Genomic DNA, 26,805 nt, shown 5'->3' on the forward strand with positions numbered 1-26,805 from the left:
ATTGACTGTGGGAAAATAAAATTAAATTGCGTACAGTACTTTCTCTGTTCATTGTAAGTTTTGCGTGTATTAACTCGTAGTAGAAATAAATACTGTAAATTGGCTAAGGTACGAACAGCATCTATTGACTCTACGATGTTGGAAAGAAATGAAATGAAATCTTTAAGTATGTCCCACGGTTATACCGGGTAGGCTAAAAGAGACGGTGATGATAAGAAATGAATGAAATGGTGGAATGAAGAAAGTGGGAGGAAACGGGACAACCTCGAGAAAACCCACAAGTACGATATTTGTCCACCACATAGTCCACACGGTGAGAGGTAGATGTTGGAAAAAGTTTGGCAAGAATTATACTATCGAGTTGATGTGTGTCGAATTACAAGACACTAATACTGAGTACCTTCGATGTAGAACATAACAAGTATGCATTTAAAAAGCTCTTTGAGTTTTTTTCTTTCATTCAACATAAGTTATATGCCATTGTGAATGAATAAATATGAATTATTAAACTTTGAAATCAGAAAATCATTTACCATAACCTTGTACTATTAACTGTACTGTTTTGGTGTTCTTGACATCTTCCTCAGCAGATCTCGACAACTCATATGAAAATCACCTCATTTCTTAAAATTTCACCTTGTACTATTCCGTGCACAAGATAAACAATGATGATGTCAAACATTGGATAATATGGTAATGTAAATTTCCTTGCACTTGTCTTCTTCTTATGTAAGTCTTTTTGCTGTAAAGAAAATTTATGCAAAAGTTTTCGTAGAAACACTTAAGCAATCTTGTGCTATTTGTTAGTAATTTTGTTTACCTGTAACAGGCATCTTTTATATTTTAAATCTACGTTAAACTTCGATGATTACACATTTCCTAAACGTGCTGTGTAATTATTTAAAACATAATTTACATTATTTAATAAATATTTAACGAACCTATTATGAAGAAGCACCGAAACTTTTGGGGGAGTGGGGCTTGCTGTATTAACGGAAATCTTTTTCTTCATTTGTTTCTTGCCAGGTATCCCTATGATTTATTGTAGTTTTTGATTGTGATTTTTATTCCTAGATCTCTTTCTAGATTATGAGATATGTATGCGTCTTACAAAACATCTAATAAAAATAATTTTAACATATGTATTTTTTTTTACATATGTCGAGTAATAAAAGCCTTTATTTGAATACGACTATTGTTATTAAATATTATTGATAAGAAAATCTCATTGCATATGCAATCTTCTCTTGTCTAGATTAAAGTTGGGATTTCTTATTCTAATAAAAAATGACATACACTTTTTGTAATGTAACACAATGAGCCTCCAATATTATGCGTAGATAAATCAAGATGTTTCTAGAGATCTAATACAACAGTATATTTATTTCTTGCGTCTCTAATGTGTTGTTTAACTCTGGTTTTTATGTTGCTGTTATACGGAATGAGAATGGTATTTTCGAAATGTTTCATTCTCACAATCAGTGGAACCTGTTAACTTGGCCTCCAGACAAATATGACTTCAAATTTTGTGGAATCTTCAATTTACCGTACGATATGCATTGATTATTATTCTATAAGTTTTGCATCTTTTTTTTTTTTTTTTTTTTTAATTTATTACATTATAGCAGCTTTATTATTAAGTTTTCAATACTAGTACCACCTTAGTGTGTTAATCATCTTAACTAAAGAGCTGACTATATGCGTAGCATAATTATTTGTGTTTTCATTTCTTGGAAACTTGAATTTGTAATATGTTTTTTAGGTATCGCTCATTCTGGTTTTGATACTAACTTAATTTAAGTTTAAAATAAATTAATAATAATAATAAATAAAACTTGACCCATGCAAAAAACTAATACAATAAATGTAACCTTAGATACTACCTTCATAATGTATCTGATCAAGGTAATGATACCTTGCCGAAACTGTAGCAACAGGGTACTCGTATTAATGTAAGTTTCCTTGCGTTGATCAGATTTGGCGTTTTTACATGTTGTTTACTATGATATTTCAAAAGAGCAATAAAAATAAGGACAATGTGTTGAAGCATTCTCAGGATACAAGTAAAAATAGTAATAAAAATTGTCATCGGTAGTTGAATTATTCAAAAATAATAAATGAGAGTGAGTTTGTGTTACTATTTATATCAATTGCTGGAAACTGTATGAATAATCTATGGCTTTTTTCAATGAAGGATAGTCACCAGTTTGGAACAATGTCACACTAAATGACTTTACCGATTTATTGAGCCATGATTGCCCTTTGCTTGTTTTTTCTGTTTCCTTCCAGTGAATAATGAACCCATTTAAGATGCAGATTCATGTTGCAAAATGCATTCCATTGTTGTTCGAGATGAGAGAAGAAATTTATTTAACCGTTTTGATGGGGATTATCTTACTAAATCTACAAAACAAATAATATAGTGTACATGTAAATACCTGTGTGTATTGCGACAGAGAATATAATATTGTTTCAATAATAACATTTTAGGGGTCAAAGTGAGATAGAGACTATTTTAATGATATTATTTTATTTTAAAACAATATAGTATTATTTTATTATTGATATTATATTATCTTGGAATAAAGTAAGATAGAGATTAAAGTATTCTTTTAATAATACTATATTAGAAAACCAAGTGAGATAGAGACGATTATTTTAACACTATTTTAGAGGACAAAGGTAAATAAAGACTATTTTTTATTAATATTACTTTAGAAACCAAAGTGAGATAGAGATTATTCTTTTAACACTACTACTTTACGAAAAAAGTAAAATACAGATTATCCCTTCAATATTACTACATTAGAAGCAAAGTAAGATGGAGATCATACCATTCTTTTAATAATATTATTTTAGAGAACAAAGTGAGATAGAGATTACTCTTTTAATAATACTATTTTAGGGAACAAAGTCAGATAAAGACTATTCTTTTACTAATACTATTTTAGGAAATAAAGTGAAATAGAGTTTGTTCTTTCAATAATACTACTTTAGGAACAAAGTGAGATGGAAACTATACTATTCTTTTAATAATACTTCACCTCTGGTGCATGGAGTGTCGGGTTCAAACCCGTCAGTAAACTTTGTGGTGGACAAACACCGTGTGCGTGGGTTTCCTCTGGGTTCTCCCGTTTCCTTCCACTTTCTTCATAGCACTATTTTATTCATTGCTCATTACCGTCTCCTTTAGCCTAGCCGGCATAACCGTGGGATGTAAAATTCAAAAATTTCATATCATTTTATTTTTGAATAATACTATTTTAGGAGACAAAGTGAGATAGAGACTATTCTCTTAATAATACTATTTTAGGGGACAAAGTAAGATATAGACTATTCTTTTAATAATACTATTTTAGGAGACAAAGTGAGATAGAGACTATTCTCTTAATAATACTATTTTAGGGAACAAAGTAAGATAGAGACTATTCTTTTAATAATACTATTTTAGGAGACAAAGTGAGATAGAGACTATTCTCTTAATAATACTATTTTAGGGAACAAAGTAAGATATAGACTATTCTTTTAATAATACTATTTTAGGAGACAAAGTGAGATAGAGACTATTCTCTTAATAATACTATTTTAGGGAACAAAGTAAGATATAGACTATTCTTTTAATAATACTATTTTAGGAGACAAAGTGAGATAGAGACTATTCTCTTAATAATACTATTTTAGGGGACAAAGTAAGATATAGACTATTCTTTTAATAATACTATTTTAGGAGACAAAGTGAGATAGAGACTATTCTCTTAATAATACTATTTTAGGGGGACAAAGTAAGATATAGACTATTCTTTTAATAATACTGTTTTAGAGATAAAATGAGATAGAGACTATTCTTTAACTAATACTACGTTAGTGACAAGAAATTTTAACAATACTGTTTCTCTATATACTTGCCATATATTTGATTTATATTTATAATTATATTTTATTTATAATTATTTATAAAATGCCAAAACAGATAATTAAAGTTATTTATATGTTATCAAATGTAATAGTTTAAAATAAATCTGTCAAGCTTGAGATGGATGATTCTGAATGAAAGTACATATTATCTTTAAATTGACGATTTTTTCGAAGGAAATAAGTTTCACTGTATTAATAAAAGAAATTTTAAGTATAGTGTTCAAAATATCTATTGCACTAATAGAAGAATTTATTAATAAAAACCAAACATAAAAAATCCAGCACCTAAAATAGAAATACTGGAAACACTTAATTAGCTCCGTGTCTTTAAAGAGATATTTCCGAGTTCGATTCCCGGTGGGGGTACTCGGTCGAAAAAGTATAAAAGCTTTTTCAAACCAGCCACCCTGAATGAGGTTTTCCTGGGTTTTCCTCATTCACACTAGGCAAATGCCGGGGTGGACCTAACTTATAGGTCCCAGGCCGCTTCCTTCCTTCCCTTTCCCCTGATTGTGTGCTCGCCAAGGGACGTCATCCCTCAAAACGTGAAGAGCTAAATGGCCTTAGATGCCGAAAGCCCAGAAATCTAAATCATAAATCATAAATCCTAAAGATATTTCATGTTTTTTTTTTTTTTTTTTTTTTTTTTTTTTTTTACTTTACTTTTCTCTCCCTAAAATTATAAAGAGCTTTACTAGTGCTTCCTGGTATTACAGTCTACAAGAAATTTTGATTTCCTGACCACCTTTGGTTGGGAGATATATATGAGGACTTCCATTGCCATATTTCAGATTTTCTAGAGCACAAAATTTGTCCCATTTTAATTCATTAAACTCTTCAATAGCCTCATGATACTGGTTAATTACATATATAAAATTTGGTTTCGTGCTAAGAATTGAATTCAAGACTATATGCAACAAAAGCACGCACCTTTATCAATCATTTACACAGGAGGATTAAAGCGAGGAATTGCAAAATTATTTCATATATTCAAAATTAATTGTCTCCTTTTTATAAATAGTTTAATTGAAAATTACTAGAGTTTTTATTTTTTAAATTATTGTATAATTTAAAATGAGAAAGGAAGGAGAGGCATAAATTGAACTCCTTGTCAGCAGCAGCGTCATTTCATATTTGGCTTAGAGGAGGGCCAAGACCCCTTGATATAAGTAGAATTTCGCGTTTTTCACTGTCTTACTATTATTCTTTTGATAAAATCTATATAAACCTCAAACTCAGGGGGGAATGTCCCTCCCTGCCCCCCTAAATGACGCCCCTGCTTATCAGTAACTTAATAGCAAAAAATTATCGTAATCCTAATAACATTTATAATCTTAGAAGGACCACTAACCTAATCCTAATAGCATTACAATTTTATAAGATCCCCTAGCGTAATCCTAATAACATTACAATCTTATAAGATCCACTTCTGTATAATCCTAATATCATAACAATCTCATAAGGCCTAGTAGCGTGATTCTAATAACATTTAAAGTTTTATCAGACCCTATCGTGATCCTAATAACATTACAATCTTATAAGGCCCACTAGCGTAATCCTAATAACATTACAATCTTATAAGGACCACTAGCGTGATTCTAATAACATTACAATCTTATAAGACTCACTAGAGTGATTCTAATAACATTACAATCTTATAAGGTCCACTAATGTGATCCTAATAACATTACAATCTTATAAGGACCACTAGCGTGATTCTAATAACATTACAATCTTATAAGACTCACTAGAGTGATTCTAATAACATTACAATCTTATAAGGACCACTAGCGTGATCCTAATAACATTTCAATCTTATAAGGTCCACTAGTATGATCCTAATAACATTACAATCTTGTAAGGCCCACTGACTAATCCTAATGACATTATGATCTTATTAGGCTCATTAGCGTGATCCCAATAACATTACTACTTTATAAGCTGTTCTTAATAAACTTTCGGACGAGATGTACTCACGATTTATAGTGTCTAATATGTAAAGTTGTTTTAAAGCAATTTAGTATGAAAACTGGGTCCAAGCTAAAGTGGTTTGAGAAGGTATACAGAAACTACTACCAGCTTAAATTAAATGAAGTTCCATGTGATTTCCAGATTTAGTATTTCCACATCATGTTTTACAAGGTAAGGCAGAGTATCGAAAAATTAGACACTGCACAAAAGATAAAACTACTTCCAAATGCAAAATTCTTTCGTTTACTTTTAACTTTTGTTATTATCTTCTTAAATTCAATGTACACTATCTTGAAACATGGGACTTTATCTGAATATAGCTTATGTTAACATTTCTATATTTTTAAAAATTATTTGAGCTAAATTTCATACTTGCTTTAGCTAGGACGCTTTAAATTTTCCAATTGCTGGAAGTCATACAACTATGGAAGGTCGCATTTTCGAACTATATTTAATAAGTCTTTCTTGTGTCATCTTTTGCTCGGAATTTCAATCATTTAATTATCAATATTTTTTTCTTTTTCTGTTTGTTTCTTTTTTTCTTTTTTTAAATGTAGCACAACTTACTAGCAAGCTACAGATAATCAAGACTGTCTATCCCCACGTGTTTCTATCACATAAATCAGAGATTATTTTAATTCTTTAGTTTCCGTTAAATTTAAAGCAATTTAGCATGAAAACTGGAGCCTAGCTAAAGTGGTTTGAGAAGTTATACAGAAAATTACTAAAGTTTACAAGATTAAGTATAATGTGTCCAATTTGACCAGTGATCTTGATGAAGTTCTATTTGTTTTGATCAATTTCATGACAAGTTTCATACTGAGAAAAAAACTGAATAATAATATTCTATAGTTATTCTGTGCGCAGTAAAAACTGAAAAAATACTACACGACTAGGACTGACAAGCAATCGACAATGTTAATAGTTACAAAAATCTTGTAAGTTGATGTTTCCAAAACTAGCATACAATGTACAAACTAAAATCGTGATATTGCGTTCCAACACATGAAACATTATCATAGGAATACATGAGGCGAAAAGTAGGTAAAATGATAAAATCTACGTAAAACGATAAAATTTGCTCAGAGAAATATTGCAATAGCAAGTATTACATTAAGGAAATAAAGAGATGTGAGGAAGTTTTGCTATATCATTCGGTTTTAAACGTTTAGATCTATTAGTAGATAATCTACGTATTTTTAGATACTGAAGTTATTAGCAACACAAAACAACCACCTTGTCCAGCTCAGCCTTGAGGATAACATTAATGAACGAAAATAGAAGTGAAAAAGAAATAAAAAATGAAATTACAAAGGTGAGGGAAAGTAATAATATTTTGAGGAAACCCACATATGTGTGAAGTTAGTCCCCTGAAAGTTTTGAATAATAATGTTAAGAGCCTGCCTTACTAAAAATAATGCAAAATTTACCATTTTTCTTTTGCTTGTTTATTCATAAGTGAAAGGAGATAATGATATGCAACTTACCACAAAAAATATGAACCTGAAGAATTTTCAGTGTTCCCATCCATATAAATTACAGTGTTGCCAGAATAACAATTTCCCTAAAATCTAAGTTAAGGCAGCGACTAGAAGAACGAACTCAACTGCACTTGATTACGTATCATGTTGTTTTGGTTTCCTGTGAACTACCTTTTAAGTAATAGTTGTATTTAGTTTGTAATAAACAAAATAGTTTTAACATACAGTTATTAAAACTAAATAATAATGCTATTTAAAATGTAGTTCAAGGCAAACCAAAACAACACAATACGTAACCAAGTGAAGTTAAGATCATTCCTCTAGTCGCTGCCTTAACTTAGATTTTAGGGAAATTGTTATTCTGGCAACACTGTAATTTCTATGGATGGCAACACTGAAAATTTTTCAGGTTCATATTTTCTGTTGTAGAACAACATTATTTATGATTGTGGTAAGTTGCATATCATTATCTCCTTTCACTTATGAATAAACAAGCAAAAGAAAAATGGTAAATTTTGCATTATTTTTAGTAAGGCAGGCTCTTAAGGTGAGACGCATTTTAGCTATATTCGTGCAGTAAATGACGAAGCTTTTATAAAGACGCATTTAATATTGCATAATTAAATACTCTTACTTATAAAATGCAATATGTTACTGATAAAGTTTGATGTTCATTTAATATTGACATATAAAAGAATTAAGACGTAGAGTTAGCGTGTCTTTCTAGATTGGGGAGCACGGCGGTAAAGATAAGGTTCCTCTGGTGCGTAAAGTCCCAGGTTTGATCCCCGAAAAAGTAAGTTTGTGGTGGACAACATCGTATTCGTGGTTTTTTCTCGGTGTACTCCTGTTTCCTGTCACTTTCTCACTCCAACAATTCTTCCATCATCACATGCTTTAATAATCTCTCCATTAGCTTAAAAAGTATAATCGTGGGACGTCAAACTCAAAGATTTCATTTTCTTTTTTAAATTCTAGATTGTAAGATAATTACAGAACCATTTGAGAAGTTTCCATTTAAATTCATGGTAAGAGTATAGTTTTAAAAATAATAATAATGATGATTTCTCAGATTCAGACTACACTAAACTAGAAGATCAGAGAAAAGTGTTATTCTAGTTAATAATAAGATTCATCTTCTTTCGAAGTACTGAAGGAAGAAAATTGTATTGGGACATCTTAATATTTTACGATCTGCACTTCAAGGGAGATCCGGGTTCAGTTTCTAGTGTGAGCACATGTGGTTCGGATATCAGGTTAAGTGTAGGTTCAAATCTAACATAGCTTCGGCGCTGAGAGGGATGCTAAACTCCACCTCAGCGAGCTGCAGTTAGAATTACCAGAAGTTACATGAAAAGAAAGATTACTTACGCTAAATTAAGTTAGATAATATTGAAATAAATTTAGAGAAAACAACAAAAATATAATATTTCTAATTATATATATTTGTTTTCATGTTTTTTATTTATTTATTTATTTATTTATTTTTTAAGTTTTACATCCCACAATTATGCACCGAGGTTAATGGAGGCGATGGTGATGAAATGAGGATAATATTGGAATGATGGAAGTAACAAGAAACGGAAGAACCCCAAGAAAACTCACGTACACGGTATTGTCCATCACAAAGCCTACTTGGTAGAAGCTGGAATAGAACCAGGGACCTCACGTGCCAGAGGTGAGTGGTCTTACCACAGTCTCTTCATAACCCAATTTAAACTACATTGCTTTCTCCATCTCTATTCTTCTGTTAAAACTCTAAGTATTTGAAGAAATATTAACTAACCCAATAATATTTTTTATTTGTGTTTTTGGAATCGAGTAAACCTGTACGTATAAATGTCAATACACTATTCTTAATAACTATTGTAATTATTATATGTATGTATATATTTTCTGTATATATACATTTATATTATTGATAATTTTCCAGAGTTTAGTAACTAGTAGGGTGGTCAGAAAAAAGTAAAAATTTCTCAAACTGTAATACTGCAGAAAAGTTACGAATTGGGGAGACTAGAAAGGAATTTTTTAAAAAATAAAATCGATTTATATGTTCCAGTTACGTCTGTGGTATAAGGTTTGCCGAAATGTGGAAAAATTCACATTTTTAAGGTAATTTTTAACATTTTTATATTAGCCTCCTCCCGAATATAGTAGCTCAAATTCTTATGTATTAAACCCCCCCCCCCCCCAAAAAAAAATGTTTAAATATTATTTAAATCCATCAATATCTTGCGGTCGAACATTGCCTTTGTTTAAAGATTATGAAAGTTTGAAACAAACATTTACAAATAAAGGTAGATCATAGTTCAAGGTAAAAAAAAAAAAAAAAAAAAACTAACAACTTACATTTTTTGCTTTGTGTTTTGCATTTCTTTACTGAATACAAGTTTAAATGTTTAGAAACAAAGTATTTTAGATCATTAGTAATGTTTGTAAACAAACTTTTTATTGCCAAATTCTTCACACAAAACTTACTTGCGACAGTAAAAAATAATCTGTTTATAAATATTACTAATGACCTAAAAATACTTTGATTTTAAACATTTAAATTTGTATTCAATAAAGAAAAACACAAACAAAAAAATAAACATGTAAGTTGTTAGTATTTTTTAACCTTGAACTGTGATCTACCTTTATCTGTAAATTTTCTTTGAAACTTCCATTAACTTTGAAGGCAATGCGTGACCGGAAGATTTTGATGGATTTAAATAATAAACATTATTTTTTATTGTTCTAATACATAACAATGTGAGCTATTACGTTCGGGACGTGAAATGTTAAAAATTATCGTAGGAATGTGAATTTTTCTAAATTTCGGCAAACTTTAGAGCACATGCCCGCAATGATGTGTTTGGGTCCATCCTAGTACCTAGTATATTTTAAGTGTTAAAAGATCGTAGTTTTCTGCAAAATTATACAATAAAGAACATTTTGCTCACGCATCATCCCACATATATGTGTTAGGGAATACGTTATTAGTTATAGAAGACATATAGTAGATGTGACAGTTTTCTATTCAATTCTACACTTGAAAATTCACCAGATTAAAGTTGATGTGTAGATAACTGAAATATCATAAAGGAAAATAAAACTTATGCCAATTTTAAGGTGAGCAAAATATTCTTTATTATCTAGTAAATTTCTTGTACATTTCCAGTTCTTCTTTGGAAGAATCACCATTAATCATATCTACTTATTTTTAGATTTCTGATTTTTTGTCTATGTTTGTGGGACGCACCTGGAAGATATTTTGAAGCATCCTTTGAATAGGATTTAAACCTTGTTGCTGTCCTCCTTGAGTTGACGGGGTTTCATTGTTCTGTCGACTTGTTCGTGATCCAAGATTTCGCTGCAATGAAAACAAAAATGTATTATTAAAGTGCTTATAAGTTAACAAGAAATTAAAAGCTTTTCTGCATTTTGAAATCTTAACAGTAACTTTAACGAAGTGTAAATATGCAAATTGTTTTGTAATTTTGTCATTGAATGTATACTACTGGGCAAAGGTGTATGCAGAAGTTTATCATGTGGAGGAGGGAAAGGGGGGCCCGAGCTCTCCAGTTCATATTGACATGAAATAAATCTTTCCGTTTTAGACTACGATTATGTCGCCTAAGCTAAAGGAGACGATGATAATGAGAATGAATGAAAAGATGGAATGAAAAAAGTTGAGGAAACGGGAAAACTCCAAGAATACTCACACACACGGTGCTTGCCCACCACAAAGCTCATTTGGCGCGAGCTGGGATCAAACCAGGGATCCCGTGCACCAGAAGTGAACGCTCTACCTTTAGGCCACCGAAGTTTCATCCCCAGTTTATGTAATTTCTGACGTTTGTATACATATCTTAATATCGTAAACGTTTATTTTTGCATATCTTTATTAAGGGGGAGTTAAAATCCCGAACCATCTTTTGAGCGCCCCGAGAAGTTCTCTTACCTTATCTTTGAGTATCACAAAGAGTAATGTAAGTGTTATTTTAGTTTATTTATTTAATACTATAGTTTAGTGCTTACGTATATGAACTATGTATATGGGAGTACTGGAGCATATGTTCCCTCATACTCTTCTTACGTCCACTCTGACCTGTCTTTGTGACACATTCTAAAACAAAACGCATGTTCCTCCAAATCAAGCAGAGTTGCTTTACGAGGTGACCTCGTGCCAAAGCTGTCTCTAAAAGCAGTCGTTCGTGCATTCAATACATGCAACTTAACGTATCTCAACTGTATAATGCAACCACTCACACCAGCCATGCCTTCACAACTGAAATACTCTATGTAATCTTGAAAGCAAGGTTACCAGGCAGAGCTTGAAAATATTGATATTAGACAGTGCTTGGAAAGATTGATATCAGACAATGTTTGAAAATTTTGATATCAGACAGTGCTTGAAAACGTTGTTATCAGACATTGTTGTCAGTGACCATGAAAGTAGTGTTACAAACACCATAACTAAAATTACATTAATATTGTTCTCTGTGACACTCAAACCTAGAAGTACGGAAACTTCTCCTAAGTATTTTAAGACAAATTACTTACCATAAGGCAGTTAAAGCAATATCACTTGAGAAATGTAAATAAAAATTAATTATATGTAATACCTGCACTTTCGCTGATACTTCATTAGAATAGAAGGGAAAGAACAAGGAGAAAAGAAATTTTAAAGGCAGAACAGTAGCTGAAGATCACCAAGTATGGTACCGTACTCACTAACTCACAATCTTTCCTTCAATATCTCTTTTCTTTATACTTCTTTCCTTCCCCTGAAGCGTCAGATAAAAAATAAAAATATAATAATAAATAACAGCGTAGTTTTAATCAATTTCTGGAACTATTACAAGCAATAGATAGATGGACAGATACCAGACAAGACTACGACAATACACTTTAAAAGTTTTCGTTAAGTGCTTCATCAGCTGAAGAAGAAGCAAGAAAAGAAATATTTCAAGAACAGATTAATAGTTTTTAAACATTCAGGTGGATTCCGTATTTGCATGCAGTCCAATAACGATCCACTTGAACATTTGGCTTCTACTTCTCTAGTTACTTTATTCTTTTCTTTTCTTCTTTTTTCTTTTACTTCTATTTCTTATATCAGATGAAGTATTTGGCGAAAGATCTTATACATTTTTTGTATTAAATGATAATGTTTTGAGTATTTTCTAGTAGGTAATTTTTTATGCTTTACTTAAGGTTGGTTTGTTTCAGTATAATGTCTACTTTCGCAGATAAATGATAGATAAGTTCATTATGTTTAGTATCTACGAGTCTTAATAAATTCCATAATATGCGTTTTTATTATTATTATTATTTTCATGTTGCTTAATTTCTCTTCCATGTGTTTTAGCAAGAAACCACTATTAGAAAAATTATTTCGAGCGGTAAGTATTGGTTCGTTTATATGTTTACTTAAAGCAAGTAAAATACTGACATTTAAAACTATCGACAATTATGTGTTGATTCGTAAGACTAGTTACTGACAGAAAGGAGCAAGGTAACTCAGCAATACAGCGCTCAATTTTGGTATGAGGGGTCGCTAGTTTGATTCTGGCCGTTTGCGGTTGAGAAAACGCGTTTGTGAATTTTCTTGTTGTTCTCCCATTTTCCCCCACATTATCATTTCACTTTTTTTTTTTTTTTTTTTTTTTTTACAATAATTCACTTTAATTAATCATCCGCTAAACCTAAAATGCGTAAGTCTCAGACGTTATATTAAAATCATTTCATTTGGTCACTCGCCAAATATTATCTCCCATATATAATTGTTCTTATTGCCCAATTGATCTTATACAAGACAATGCAATTGATAATTAATACTAAGTCCAATGATACAAATCACAAGAATAGATATAATGCCACATCAATTACTTTAATGCTACCCTATTGCTCGTAGAATATTAGTATTTGTTGAGATTGTTCAGATCGTTCAATGAAGCCGGAAAATATGAAAGCGCAATAAATTGCCTGAAGAATATCAGTAACTGTTGTTGAGATAGAATGTTACTCATTTAATAAAAACACAAAATATGAAAGCTCAATGAATTATATGTAGAATATTGGTGAATATTGTTGAGATAGAAATTCATAGCATCCTAAGAAGCAGAAAAATACGAAAGCACGATGAATTGCTCGAGGAATATTGGTAATTGTTGTGGAGATAGAATGCAGATCATCCAATGAAGCAGGAAAATATGAAAGCATGATGTATTGTTTGTGGAATATTGGTAATTATTGTTGGAAAACAAATGCAGATCATCCAATAAAGCCAGAAAACATGAAAGCACAATAAATTGCTTGTGGAATATTGATAACTATTGTTGTTAAGACATAAATTCAGATCAGTCAATGGAGTCAGGAAACATGAAAGTACAATAAATTAGTTGTAGAATATTGATAACTGTTGTTGTTAAGACATAAATTCAGATCCTTCAATGTAGGGTGACCAGATTCTGACCAACGAAAAGTAGGACACAAATATAATAGTAGTATCTGATAGTTTACTGTGTCGGCAATAAGCAAGTCCTTATTTCATTTAACGGTACCCTTAAGTTAATCATTTCCTTAAAAAAAAAAAAAAAAAAAAAGTACTAAACAAAGTTTTGAAATAATTCAATACAACTCCAAATGCTTTGATAAATGACAAAGTGGTTTATTTTTATGGGCCTACAGTCAAACTTCGTGTAGTGCTAAAGACTTTTCTTTTAAAATCGATATTCGGAGCACGGGATTATTTTAAGGAATAAGGAAAAATTTAGACCGACACAAGAGACCTTCTACTTATCTTGCCTAGCATCACTGCCGTAAGTTGAAAAAGAAACCTTTTCTACCTCACCGATATCTCAACAAGCCCTTCTCACTGTCAGTAAAAACAATGTATTGCAAAACAATAGTTTATTGATTGTTCTCCTTCCCTAATCTTTGAGGAGTGTTAAAAAACATAGCGGTTCATCATTCAGAAAAAGAGTGTCTGTTATTCAAATATTGTGAATAGAGAATAAAACATTAAAATATTGCAAATAAGTTAACTCAGGACTTTTCGCAGGATATTTTAAGAAAAGAAGGACATTTTTCGGTTTCCTAGACTTCTTCGCAACACGCAGGACAGCTCTTTGGTAAACAGTACTGTACTGCGAAAATCAGTATGTCTGGTTACCATAATCCAATGAAGTCAGAAAACATGAAAGTACAATAATTTTTTTGTGGAATATTGATAACTATTGTTAAGATACAAATTCAGATCATCCAATGAAGTCAGAAGGCATGGAAGTACAATAAATTGGTTGTGGAATATTGATAACTATTGTTAAGATACAAATTCAGATCATCCAATGAAGTCAGAAAATATGGAAGCACAATAAATTGCTTGTGTAAAATTGGTAACTGTTGTTGGAAAGACACAAATTTAGATATTCAAATGAAGCTACATGAAAAACACAGTGAATTGCTTGTGGAATATTGGTAACTGTTGATTAGATACAAACACAGATCATCTAGTAAAGACAGAAAATCTGAAAGTACAATGAATTACTTGAGGAACATCGGTAATTGTTGTTAAGAGAGAAAACAGATTATCTAATAAAGGTGAAAAACATGAAACCACAATGAACTGCTTGTGAAATACTGATGGATGTTGTTGCCATTGCTATTGTGTACAAGTATCTATTAATCTTGTCTACTAATTGATGAGCAGATAACTCAAATTATCTTCATGAGAATAGTTGCTCCCTTCATAGTTAGTTGGATTTATCCATGTGTTCCATGTGGCTTTAATGTACACGGGCCAATTAAGAATTTGTATAAAATATTTAATGTTAAGACAGCATTGTGAGAAGCCATTTGAGCTATCCAATTTTTACCTCCATTTTACTTTTTGTCCCCATTTTACAGAAATAATCTATTTTTTTTATTTTCTGATGGTTGTGCTACGTATGAAATTTAGTAGTTGCTATAAGAGAATGATGAGCAAGGTGCGTCATTGCACTGGAAAAATATTAAGGCACTTTACAAGTAAAAGAAATTGTACTGTATATTGTAAAACAAAGCACACTTAAATCAAAGTTCTCTTTAAGCGAGGGCGATAGGATCTTGATGCTTGTTGGATTTAAATTTAGTTTCCCTTTCAGTATCGAAGCTATATGAGCCGTAGGTCTACACTTTAACGTGGGATTCGAACCACATAAGCTCCCATCAGGAGTCGAACCCATGTTTCCCGCGTAGAAGATGCATACGTTAATTATATAACCACGAAGCAGCTTAGGGGGAAGCCTTATAGGTAACAACTATTGAATAAATTTGAAAGTGGTAGCCTTCTGTTTTGGGGGAGCAGGGTAGAGGTATCCAGAAAGGGTTTTAAGGGCCCAAATATGCTCATAAGAACATTTTGGGGGAGAAAGATAAATTTACGGCTCAGAATAGTAAAATTGGGGTGAGAAATGTAAATTTGGGGAAATAATGTTTAAATTAAGAGAAAAAATGGTAAATTTGAGGGAAGAATGATAAATCTGGAGAAAATGATAAATTTGAAAATGGGAGAAAATGGTAAATTTAATGGAGAATGGCAAATATGGAGGAAAATGGTAAATTTAGGCAAGATTGATAAATCTGGAGAAAATTATAAATTTGAGGAAATAATGATAAATTTGAAGGAAAATGGTAAATTTAGGGAAGAATGATAAGTTTGGAGGAAAATGATAAATTTAGGGAAGAATGATAAACTTGAAGGAAAATGGTAAATTTAGGGAAGAATGATAAATTTGGAGGAAAACGGTAAATTTAAGGGAGAATGATAAATATGAAAGAAAATTGTAAATTAAGTTGAGAATGATAACTTTGGAGGAAAATAGTAAATTTAGGGGAGAATGATAAATTTGGAGAAAAATGGTAAATTTTAGGGAAGAATGATAAATTTGGAGGAAAATAGTAAATTTGAGAGAACAACGACAAATTTGAAGGAAATTGTAAATTTCGGTAAATGTCGGTAAGTTTCGGTGGATTGTGCCCAAGCAATTTGGGGTATGAGAACCTCTGGGGTGAGAAGCATGTCAGTAAAAAAAAAAAAAAAAAATAGGAGAATGTGCCGTGGACTAAGGGAAGATGGGCACTCCAGTGCAATATGTTTAAAAATCGATATATCTTTTCTCAGAGTAAAACAACCGAGGATTATTCACACTAGCCTGCATAACTATTTTAGAAGTGCTCAGGGAGAAGTTATATATGCGCTGGACTTGTGGTAGAGCGCTCGCCTATGGCCCAAGGAGTTTCCAGTCAAGTGGTTACGATCTTGCAACGGATAATATCATGCCCTTGGGTTTTCTTAGAGTTTTCCCCATATCCTTCCACATTCTCATTTCACTAAATTATTCCGTTACCATTCATTTGGAAATTTATCATCCGTCATTCTTTTAGCCTACTAAGCATGACCGTTGGACGTTGAACAAAAGTTTACCTTAATTTCATTTCCAAAGTACTCAACCAAATTTCTGTGATTACATTTTAATAAATTCCAGCATTTAATTATCGGATAACGTAACCTGATAAAATATATAGTTTTGACAATTAGAGATCATACGGAATCGTTCATAAAACTAGTATTCTCGTTATAATAAGGCTGTTTAAGTTTAACATGGTGTTTTAATATCAGAATATAGTATGAAACTATACAAGTTGTTAGCCCTTCCTTTTGGTAGACGTTCGTGCGTGTGCCTTTACCTTACTACATCCCGGACTCGATTCCCGGTTGGAAGATATTGAACGCTTTATGGTGGTTCGAGTTCCACCTTAAACTGTAGGTACAGTCTCATAGAGCCTTGATGTTAAAAAAGGGAATTAAACTTGAACCAATTAACTTGAACTAGTACTGTAACCAAGATAAAAATGTTTTAAATGGTGGACTTCACAGTACTTAGAAGGCCGCCCCCCACTGAGAAACTTTTAGTATTACGTCGTTTAGGTTACCCAATATAATTATGGATGTCAGAGACAGAAGTGAATATTATTTTACGAGACACAATAGAAAGAAAATTATTATTATTATTATTATTATTATTATTATTATTATTATTATTATTATTATTATTATTATTATTATTATTATTATTATTATTATTATTAGTCTTGTGACATTCTTCCCCATCCAATATTTCTAGATATGAGTCTAGATCTCTCTGTTTACGTATGAAGTTTATTGAATTACGGCTACCTGAGCAAACAATTAAGTGAACAAGTATTAACAAATGAATAACGAAACTTATTTTTAAAATATTTGATCGTGTATAAGATATATAGATATCTCATCCAATTTGTTACTTCACATATTGTCCATTACAGTGGTGGATCTATCCCAGGGCCAGGGACCTAAGCCCCTTTAGTTTTGAGTGAGAAAAATAATTTAAGCTATTATTGATATATTTTGAAAGTTTATAGTAAACTCATGACATACCTATCATAGTTTGGGTTATAACTGCTCCCCCCCCCCTTAGTTTTACCTTCTATGTCCGCCACTGTGTTCAATAGAAGAAATATGGTTTGTAGCACATAATGAAAAATATTGTCATACTGAATTGACCTTCCATATAAGGCATATACGATGAAATTACACGGAAAAATTGTTATAAACGTTGTTATTTATTACAATTTTCAACATTGAAATTTCCAATGGAAAATTCTTATTCAATCATTTCAACCATATTTCATCGCTGAAATCTTCAACGAAAAATGGTTATTCAATCCTATTTCCACGGAAAATAGCTATTTAATCATTTCAACCACATTTCAACGTTAACATTTTCAACGGAATATGGTTATTCAATTCTATTTCAACGGAAAACAACTATTCAAAAGTTTCAACCATATTTCAGCTTTGACATCTTCAACGGAAAATGGTTATTCAACTATTTCAACCATATTTCATCATTCAAATATTCAACAGAAAACGGTTATCACTATATTTCATCGTTAAGAAAAGGTAAGTATGATACATGAGGTTAATGTTTGTTCTCAACTATTATTATCATTATAAAATATAAAAATTAATTACTAATGTTTTACTAAACCTAGTATGTTATGTTAACTCTTTAAAAACATAAAATATATTTCATTTATTGATTTGCATAATTTACCTGTCCAGTTGTTGATCTGGTGATCTGTATTGGCTGTGACAGGACTTCCAACTCTGCAGAAGCTTGTGAGTTTAGAGTGGGAACTCTTGAGCCAGACGACGCAACGAATTCACCTACAATTTGACCTTCTCGAGGCGATTTCTTTGGACTCTCTTTCTTCGATGGAGAAACTAGTTCCTTGGGTGTGGACGCTTCTTGAGCACGTTCAGTGGTTGTCGTTGTTGTCGTCGTCGTAGTAGTAGTAGAAGTAGTGCTGGTAGATGATTTAGTAGTTACTTCCTGTACGGAAGCTACCACTTTCGAATCTTCCGGTTTCGTTGTTGTCGATGTTGATGTTGATGATGATGACGATGATAGTTGATCCGTTGCTTTAGTTCCTGAAGTTTCTATTTTTGGTAATGCTTCTTCCGGTGCTGGGAAAGCTACTGTCACGCCCACCACAAGGGCTGCTAAAAGAAGTTTCTTCCACATGGTAGGTGCTGAAATAAACAAAAAGAAACTTAGATGCGATGATAAACACATTATCATTAAAAGAAACACATAATAAATACTCCCTACTTAATTTTAGACTCAAAGGTACATCACATGTAACTCGATTCACTACGACTCTGGAGCTTATTAAATAAATAACAACTTTCCGACCACAACTAAACAAATGCATAACAGTTCTAACAAGTTAACGTTGTCTCCCGTAGACACTTAGAGCCTTATGCAGAGTCGTTCTGGGGCGTGATTAGTGCCATACTAAAAAGTTCGACTAATTTATGTTCCCTGCAGTAGTTAGGCCTTTAGTATGACGCTAATCATTCGTCAAAACGACTCTGCTTAAGACGGCAAATCTTCAGTTACAGTTCTCTTGAGTGTCTGTAATCTTACAGATCTCGTCAGTAACCTTAAGCAACAGTTACCTTTGTTGAAACTGTTACACATGATTTTATGATAGTTTTAATTAATAAAAAAGTGTATTACTCTGGTCAGAAGGGCTTTAATTAACTACTAAATTGTTTTACAAAGTGTCTATCCAGCAAGTGAGGTATTTGGCTTCGTGTCTCAATTAATTTACCGTAGTAAGATATTTTTTCTTGTTTTCTAGGTTGTGTCACTGGGCACTATATTGGAATGAAATAATTTATAATGTAATTTACAACACTTTCTATGTTCCCTATTTGAAAGAATGCACCTGAAGACAAGGGCGCCAATTTCTCTGTAAATTTGGGGGGGGGGGCATCCAGATGCAGAAGGTGTATATATATGAGGATTTTAAGACAAATTGCATTCAAATTATGTCAAATATTGTATATTCATAAATACAATAGGGGAGCATACATGAGCTTTGGGGGGCCGGCCCCCCCAGGATCGGCGCCCTTGCCTGAAGAGCCCATTGAATTCAACTTAATGGATAAACAATATTAATGAACAGAGATTGGCGATATCCGCATGCGTCCTAAGATAAAAAGAATGAAGCTCTTATGACGTTTTTAATCTCAACTACAAACGTTATACAACGAATCTCGCTCACTCAGACTCGCGCTCACTAATCTTAACTGGGTTCGCGCTCACTTCTCTCGACTGAGCTCGCGCTTACTCAGACTTGGGCTCATTTTTCTCAATTGGGCTCGCGCTCACTCGCACTGGGGCTCAGTTCTCTCACTTGGGCTTACGCTCACTTTTATCAACTGGACTCAATCGCGCATATTTCACTGGGGCTCGGGCTTACGCACTATTATTGAGCCTGAATCCGGTTGAGCACGAGTGCCGAGCTCGCGAGTTTGAACACCTATGGAACAGACTAGGTTATTACCTGCGATTGTCTGTATATTGATATAGCAATAATTAGTTGTGAATTTACAAGAATGAATGAAGTTTTGCTTTCACAAACACAACTGTAAGCTATTTTATCTATATCCTTTAAACGACGGAGGGATTTAAATGCCGCAGCCCCTTTTATACGGCGCCATTTAAAGCGTTTTCGTAAGAGTTTACAAACAAATCCATATCTTCACCCCTATTTATCCTAGGATCATGGTTCATACCTCATTCTCTTCAGAATGGAGCTGGCTTTCAAATGGTACCACTTGCATGCTCGTATCATATACCAGGAGAGGGGAAAATGATTTTAAATATAAAATTTCGTAGGGGGGGAATTTTTTTTCCACACTTTGGGCCCCTCTGGAACGGCCCTGTGTGAACGTAGAGATCTCAAAAAAATCTGGTAAATAGTACTTGGTATACTGAATGTGTGTGCTAAATTTCAAGTTTATATCTTGAATACTAAGGGCGGGAGAAATTTTATCAAGAATTCCCACAATGCCCCAAATTACCGCAAAACACCATGATCTCAGGTAAAAAATTTCCTGAGACATCTCTATTTACCCTAGAACTACAATCTGCCAATCATTCTCTTCAGAATAGAACTGCCTTTCAGGCGGTACCATTCACATGTCTCCATCATGTATCTAAGGCGGGAAAATCCCGATAAAAGGAATTTTTTGGTGTAAATATCCCTTTTTTTCAAATTTTAGCCCCTCTGGCTCCCCCCTGTTTTAACGCAGAAATCTGAAAAAAAATTCTGTTAAATACTACTCGGTGGACTGAATGTTTGTGCATAATTTCAATCTTCTAGGTGCAAAAATAGGCCCGCAAAAAATTATATATACCGACAACGTCCCATATTCCCCTATACAGAAGTATATTTTGATAAAAATTCCCTGACACATCCCTAATTACCCTAGGGTCATGTTTCGCCCATCATTCTCTTCAGAATAGAACTGCCTTTCAGACGGTACGACTCACGTGTCTCCATCATGTACCTAAGGCGGGAAAATCTTGAAGAAAGGGATTTTTTTGGTCTAAATATCCCTTTTTTCAACTTTTAGCCCCTCTGGACCCCCCTATTTTAACGCAGAGATCTGAAAAAAAATCTGATAAATACTACTAGGTGGACTGAATGTTTATACACAATTTCAATCTTCTAGGTGCAAAAGTAAGCCTGCCAAAAATATATATATACTGACAATGTACCATATTCCCGTATACAGAGGGATATTTTTGAAAATTCCCTGAGACATCCCTAATTACCCTAGAATCATGGTTTGCACATCGTTTTCTTCAGAATAGAACTGCCTTTCAGGCAGTACCATTCACATGTCTCCACCATGTATCTAAGACGGGAAAATCCCGAAGAAAAGGATTTTTTGATAAAAATATCCCTTTTTTCAACTTTTTCCCTCTCTGGATCCCCCCCTGTTTTAACGCAGAAATCTAAAAAAAATCTGTTAAATACTACTCGGTGGAGTGAATGTTTGTGCAAAATTTCAATCTTCTACGTGCAAAAATAAGCCCGCCAAAAAATAATGAACATAGGCTTAATAAAAGAAAATATATATATATTTGAGAATTATGACGTCATCACCTCCTATGTCTCGACGCAGGAAGGTGTGAAACCATACGTAAGGTCTTCTACAATGCCTCTTGACTTGAAAAACAAAAAAAAAAAACCGGACGAAAAAGCTCAAATAGGAGAGTTATAACGCAATGTACCATGAAACACACAAAGGGATAGAGTGTGGACTGTCTGGACAGAAACACTCTCACACACACACAAACGCATTCACGCACACACATTTTCCCTTATCTCATCAACATCATTGGTAATAAACACCTCGAAGTGTAAGCTGAGTTCCTCACAAGAGAAACAATCTCCTCGTGTCAGCAGAAATAATTGATAAACAAGCGGTCACAAGTCAACGTGAAGAAATGAAAAAAAAATAAAGGGAGGAAAAGTAACCAATTTTATGGTTTGTTTGGGTTACAACTGGTGAACCATATTTCAGTCACGTGTTTCTTTGATCGTTTTAGAACACATAGATGCTAGCAGCGGAAGGTTTGATGCAGGATAGCCAGTGCTACATTAGTTATTGGTCTGAATAATTCTTTTGGTCGAAAAGGACCAAACCGTATTTTCAGCCAAAATCGCTATTGGTCGAAAACGACCAACTTCGTCGTGTAAAGGATATAGATCAGTAGTGTAGACAGGAGTTTTGTTTGGAGGGGGCCTTGCCGCGGAAGATTGTTTTAATAATAATAATAATAATAATAATAATAATAATAATAATAATAATAATAATAATAATAATAATAATAATAATAATAATAATAATACATTTTTCCCTGAAGTGCTGGTTTCTTTAGATATTTCTTCGTTGTTTCTCGATTGCTGTTTTTACACATTTTCTTCGCCAAAATTAACACCACTCTTTTCTTTCTTCTTTTCGTTCTACCTATCTTTCTAAAACGTTTTCGAGCCATTATCTGAATTAATATGTTGTTTAGATTTTTCCTCATTGTTTTCTGGTTTCTTTGTTTGCACAATTTTCCTCACCGAAATTAGAACAATTGTCTTTTTTTCGCTTTTAACCATGTTTGTGAAGCATTTTCCAACATTTTGCAATTGCAATTGTATCTTATTTCGACATCCTAAACACGTCTAACTCAAATAAATCTTCTGAACTGGCAGACCAAAATACAGACATTTTTAAATAATAAAGACGATGTTAGGGAACAGAGCTTCTCAAAAAACTGCTTAGTGACATATTTTGTATTGAAATAGAGTAAATGGAAGGCAATTTTGTTTGTTTCGGAAAAAAAAATTGTAAGCATCAAAGTACCAAAGTAAGTTGTCGGAACCCTTTGGGCCCCCTGGGCCCCTCCCTTCCCTACGCCACTGATATAGATAAAATTGAAACTAGCGAAATTTGCGGCTAGCTCTTTCTAGAACACTCCACGATTTTGATTATTTTTAGTACATAAGTGAAGCATGACTCAACTTAGGCTTCTAGCGCATTGTTTATTCTAGAGGGTTCCCCCACCCTCAAAAAAACGCCTGTAGCATCATCTCAGATTTTGCCACGGAGGACAAGATGCCCAATTAACCGAAGATTTTTTATTACTATATCAGAATACAATTGATTAAAAAGTATGGACTCTTCAAACTCAGGGTAATGGGCAATTGCCCCCTTGCCGTTCCCAAATAACGCTCCTAGAGAAAATACCCTTAGCAACAGCATGCTAATGTTAATATATGGGGCAAAATTTGTTCTTGTTCTTGTTATAGAACCATATTTGTGATATATATATGGTGAAAGTATTGCTGAAATCGCCGGTGTTAAACTGTTTGTTATACAATTAAAATATTGAAAATATGAATATTACTAACATCAGAAATGTCCACACTCATTAGAATTTGTATCACACATAAAAGGAACTACAAAACAACATTGGTATGAAACTAAAGATTGTATTAAATTGCAGCTTGAGACGGCACATCTTATACGATGCCATTTTGCCTTGAACTCCCCGGGGCAAAATTTAATGACAATGGGTTATTTTTTTATTTGGTTTGTATAGCAACCAGTTTTTTTTTTGGTTTGATTTCAAACGTACTTATACTGCAGCAACAATGAAAAGTTCGGTCAATAGAAATTCTTATATTAAAAATACTTCCTTTGCGTCCGTAAGTCTATGGGATGTTATGGAAGGGTGTTGAAATATTTTCCGTAAATTTATTCTTCCCGTGTGGAGAATTGTGGCTCGGATCCTCTTCAAACAATACATCTCGTCTTATAAATGATAATGTTGAAAAGGGAGATTATACTACACAAATGTCCCATCCATGTCCTAGTCTCATTATTTGAAATGAGTTTCATATCACTTAATCTTATATAAAGAACCACCTCATCTTATCCAAATGTTATCTTGATCTAATCTGCTCATAATCAAGTTATAATTTTACTCATACCTTTTCTAGATTTCTGTTTTCCTCTTCTAGTTAGGACTTTCGATGTATCTCATTATTTCTCTATTTTTACTATAAATTACATATTTAATACGATCGTGAAGCTTCCATTGAAAACTCCATAACCAACTCGATTATTATCATAATAAATTACAACTTTAATTTGCCCACAGGGCTTCCATCAGAAACTCCACAAGAAAATCGGTTGTTGATATGATAAATTATAACATTAATATCCCCATGGAGCTTCCATCGGCACAGCTGAATCAACATGTTTATCTTTACCAATGGCGTATTTAGGGAGGGGGGCTTCCGGGCTTAAGCCCCCCTGAAATCTCACTTACTATAGTAAAGTATATGAAATATCTTGCAGAATTTTCACATTTTCAAAGCCCCCCGAAAGTTAGCAAAGCCCCTCCCGAAACAAAATCGTAAATACGCCACTGATCTTTACATTGAACTATTATGTCGGTATCTTCCCACTTGCGACAGTTAAATTAACGACAGGAACTGTTAACTGTCCTATGAGCGACCGATTCGATCTGTTAACTGCCCTATGAGTCACCGATTCGTTCATATTAAGATAATGGAAGAAGATAAGGTTCTCTCTTCTTGAACTTGTTTTATACTAATGTGATTTAGAACCTAACAAAATGTACTATGAAAAATTTCGTTCTACCTGAATTTAATACGTGAGAATGCTCTCATTACATTAACAATCTTTTATACGTTTTTCCTAATATTATATTTTTGAATTAATTTCTATGAATAGATTGAATAGTAGTTTAAAGAGTTTGTTTACCTTTTGGATTATTTAGAGTGAACTGCATTGTAATTACTGGGATTGGTTGAGAATAGCCAATCAGATGTAAGGGATCTCAAAAGCTGTCTTTTATCATTGAATTTTTTTTTTCATTTTATTCGTGTCTTAGGAAGTCTAAAAAGTAGACAGTTGGCGAAACTGTTACATTTAAGTTTTTCAAAATAAAATATATTACTGTGATTAGTGAGTAATTAGATTTGAATCAAATTGAGTACAGAAAACAGAGCTTTTCAAGAAAGGGGATATTACAACTGGATTTTCAATAATTACATAGGAATATACTTTTCATGGAAATATCCCTGTTGTCTCGTTAAGTTATTTGATATGTTTCATGTCAAATCTAACTAAAAATTAAAATAAGTTTTATTTGTACTCACAGTAGAGGAAAAATATATTTGACGAATAGTATCACTGGAACGTACATATTTCATACCAAGGTTGTTCGGACGCTAATAACGCCAGAGGCAAACATATTTTACGAGATGGAATCATATCATTTTCCATCATCTCAATGTAAATGAATCGGTCGCTCATAGGACAGATAACAGTTCCTGTCGCTAATAGGACTGTCGCTTCTGGGACTAATTCATTATGTAACTTTTTCCAAGAAAACTTCATGAGGCCGCGGCGGCTATTATTATTCATCTTATTAACACCATATCCAGGCCAGTCACCAGCCACCAAAGTCTTTTTTAGGGGGGGAAATAAATATGCTAGGGGGTTAAAGTCGTAACAATTCTAAACCTCTCTATATCAATAATTACTCATATCTGATATCCGTAATTCCCATCCTACCCCTTCACTCTAGTCCCCTAATATTGTTTATATATAATCTTTTTAACCAGAAGGGAAAATTATTTATCCCCTAGACTACAAATTTACTGGTACAGTCGACGTGTGTTAGATGAAGAGCAAAATAGAAGAATTCACTTTAAGTCACAGTAAGATTAGGCTAAGTTAAATTGAATTTTGACATCATGTGTGTAAAAAGTGGGCCAATTTGTGGGGAAACTTTACTTTTGTTTGAATTAAATTCGTAGAAATATTTTCATAACGATAAAAAAAAAAAAAATGCCTGTATTTGCTGATAGCGCAAATTTACAAATTAGTTGATACTGGAAATCGTAACAAAGTTGCTTTATTGTTCCATTTATCAATAACCACAAACATCTTTCTGGAATAATTTGGTTTACATTGTGGTTTGGGGCCAGGCCTCCCTAGCCCCCCTAGTTGCGGGCCTGGCCTTCTCTCTTATAGTTTCCGTAGGTCTATATAATTGTGGGACCTTAAACTAAAAAAAAAGAGAAAGAAAGAAAGAAAAGAAGGAAAACAAAATTTCATAGATCTGTGATAAATAACGGAAAGTGTTACGGCCAAGGCTGAGGGGGTAAGGGGAAACGTGGGAGGACGCCGTTATCTCACTTCCGAAAAGTATCTATGGTGTCCTCCACTTAGTAAAAAATTACATGGGCAAAGATAGGCATGGGAGACGGGGTGACGTCATCCGCCCCCCTACCTTTTCAGATCCACTTTTAACCCTGGTCACGGTCTATGTTAAATCAAAGGCTCTTAATCCGTATTTGCTGTTCCAACCCTTACCCCTTCCCTGTTAAACAGAGTAAGAGGCAAGTATACTCACGAATGCAGCTTTAGCCAAAAGAAGTATTGTAAATGAAAAACGCTTGTTTTTTTAAT

At 32.9% G+C, this 26,805-nt stretch overlaps 1 protein-coding gene across 1 annotated transcript in view; it reads right to left on the reverse strand.

Annotated features, from left to right (window-relative positions):
• LOC145680470 (uncharacterized) overlaps nt 1-26,805 on the reverse strand; it is a 103,321-nt gene that overhangs the window by 12,116 nt on the left and 64,400 nt on the right. Inside the window, exons 2-3 of the mRNA XM_081751038.1 lie at nt 18,494-18,972; nt 10,612-10,722 (exon numbers count right to left, since the gene is read on the reverse strand). Coding sequence (XP_081607164.1) covers nt 10,612-10,722; nt 18,494-18,964 — 582 coding nt within the window. The 5' untranslated portion in view covers nt 18,965-18,972. The remainder of the gene's footprint in view (nt 1-10,611; nt 10,723-18,493; nt 18,973-26,805) is intronic.

This window comes from Thermobia domestica, chromosome 3 (assembly GCF_964235325.1).
Source record: "Thermobia domestica chromosome 3, izTheDome1.hap1.1, whole genome shotgun sequence".
Classification (NCBI taxonomy): domain Eukaryota; kingdom Metazoa; phylum Arthropoda; class Insecta; order Zygentoma; family Lepismatidae; genus Thermobia; species Thermobia domestica.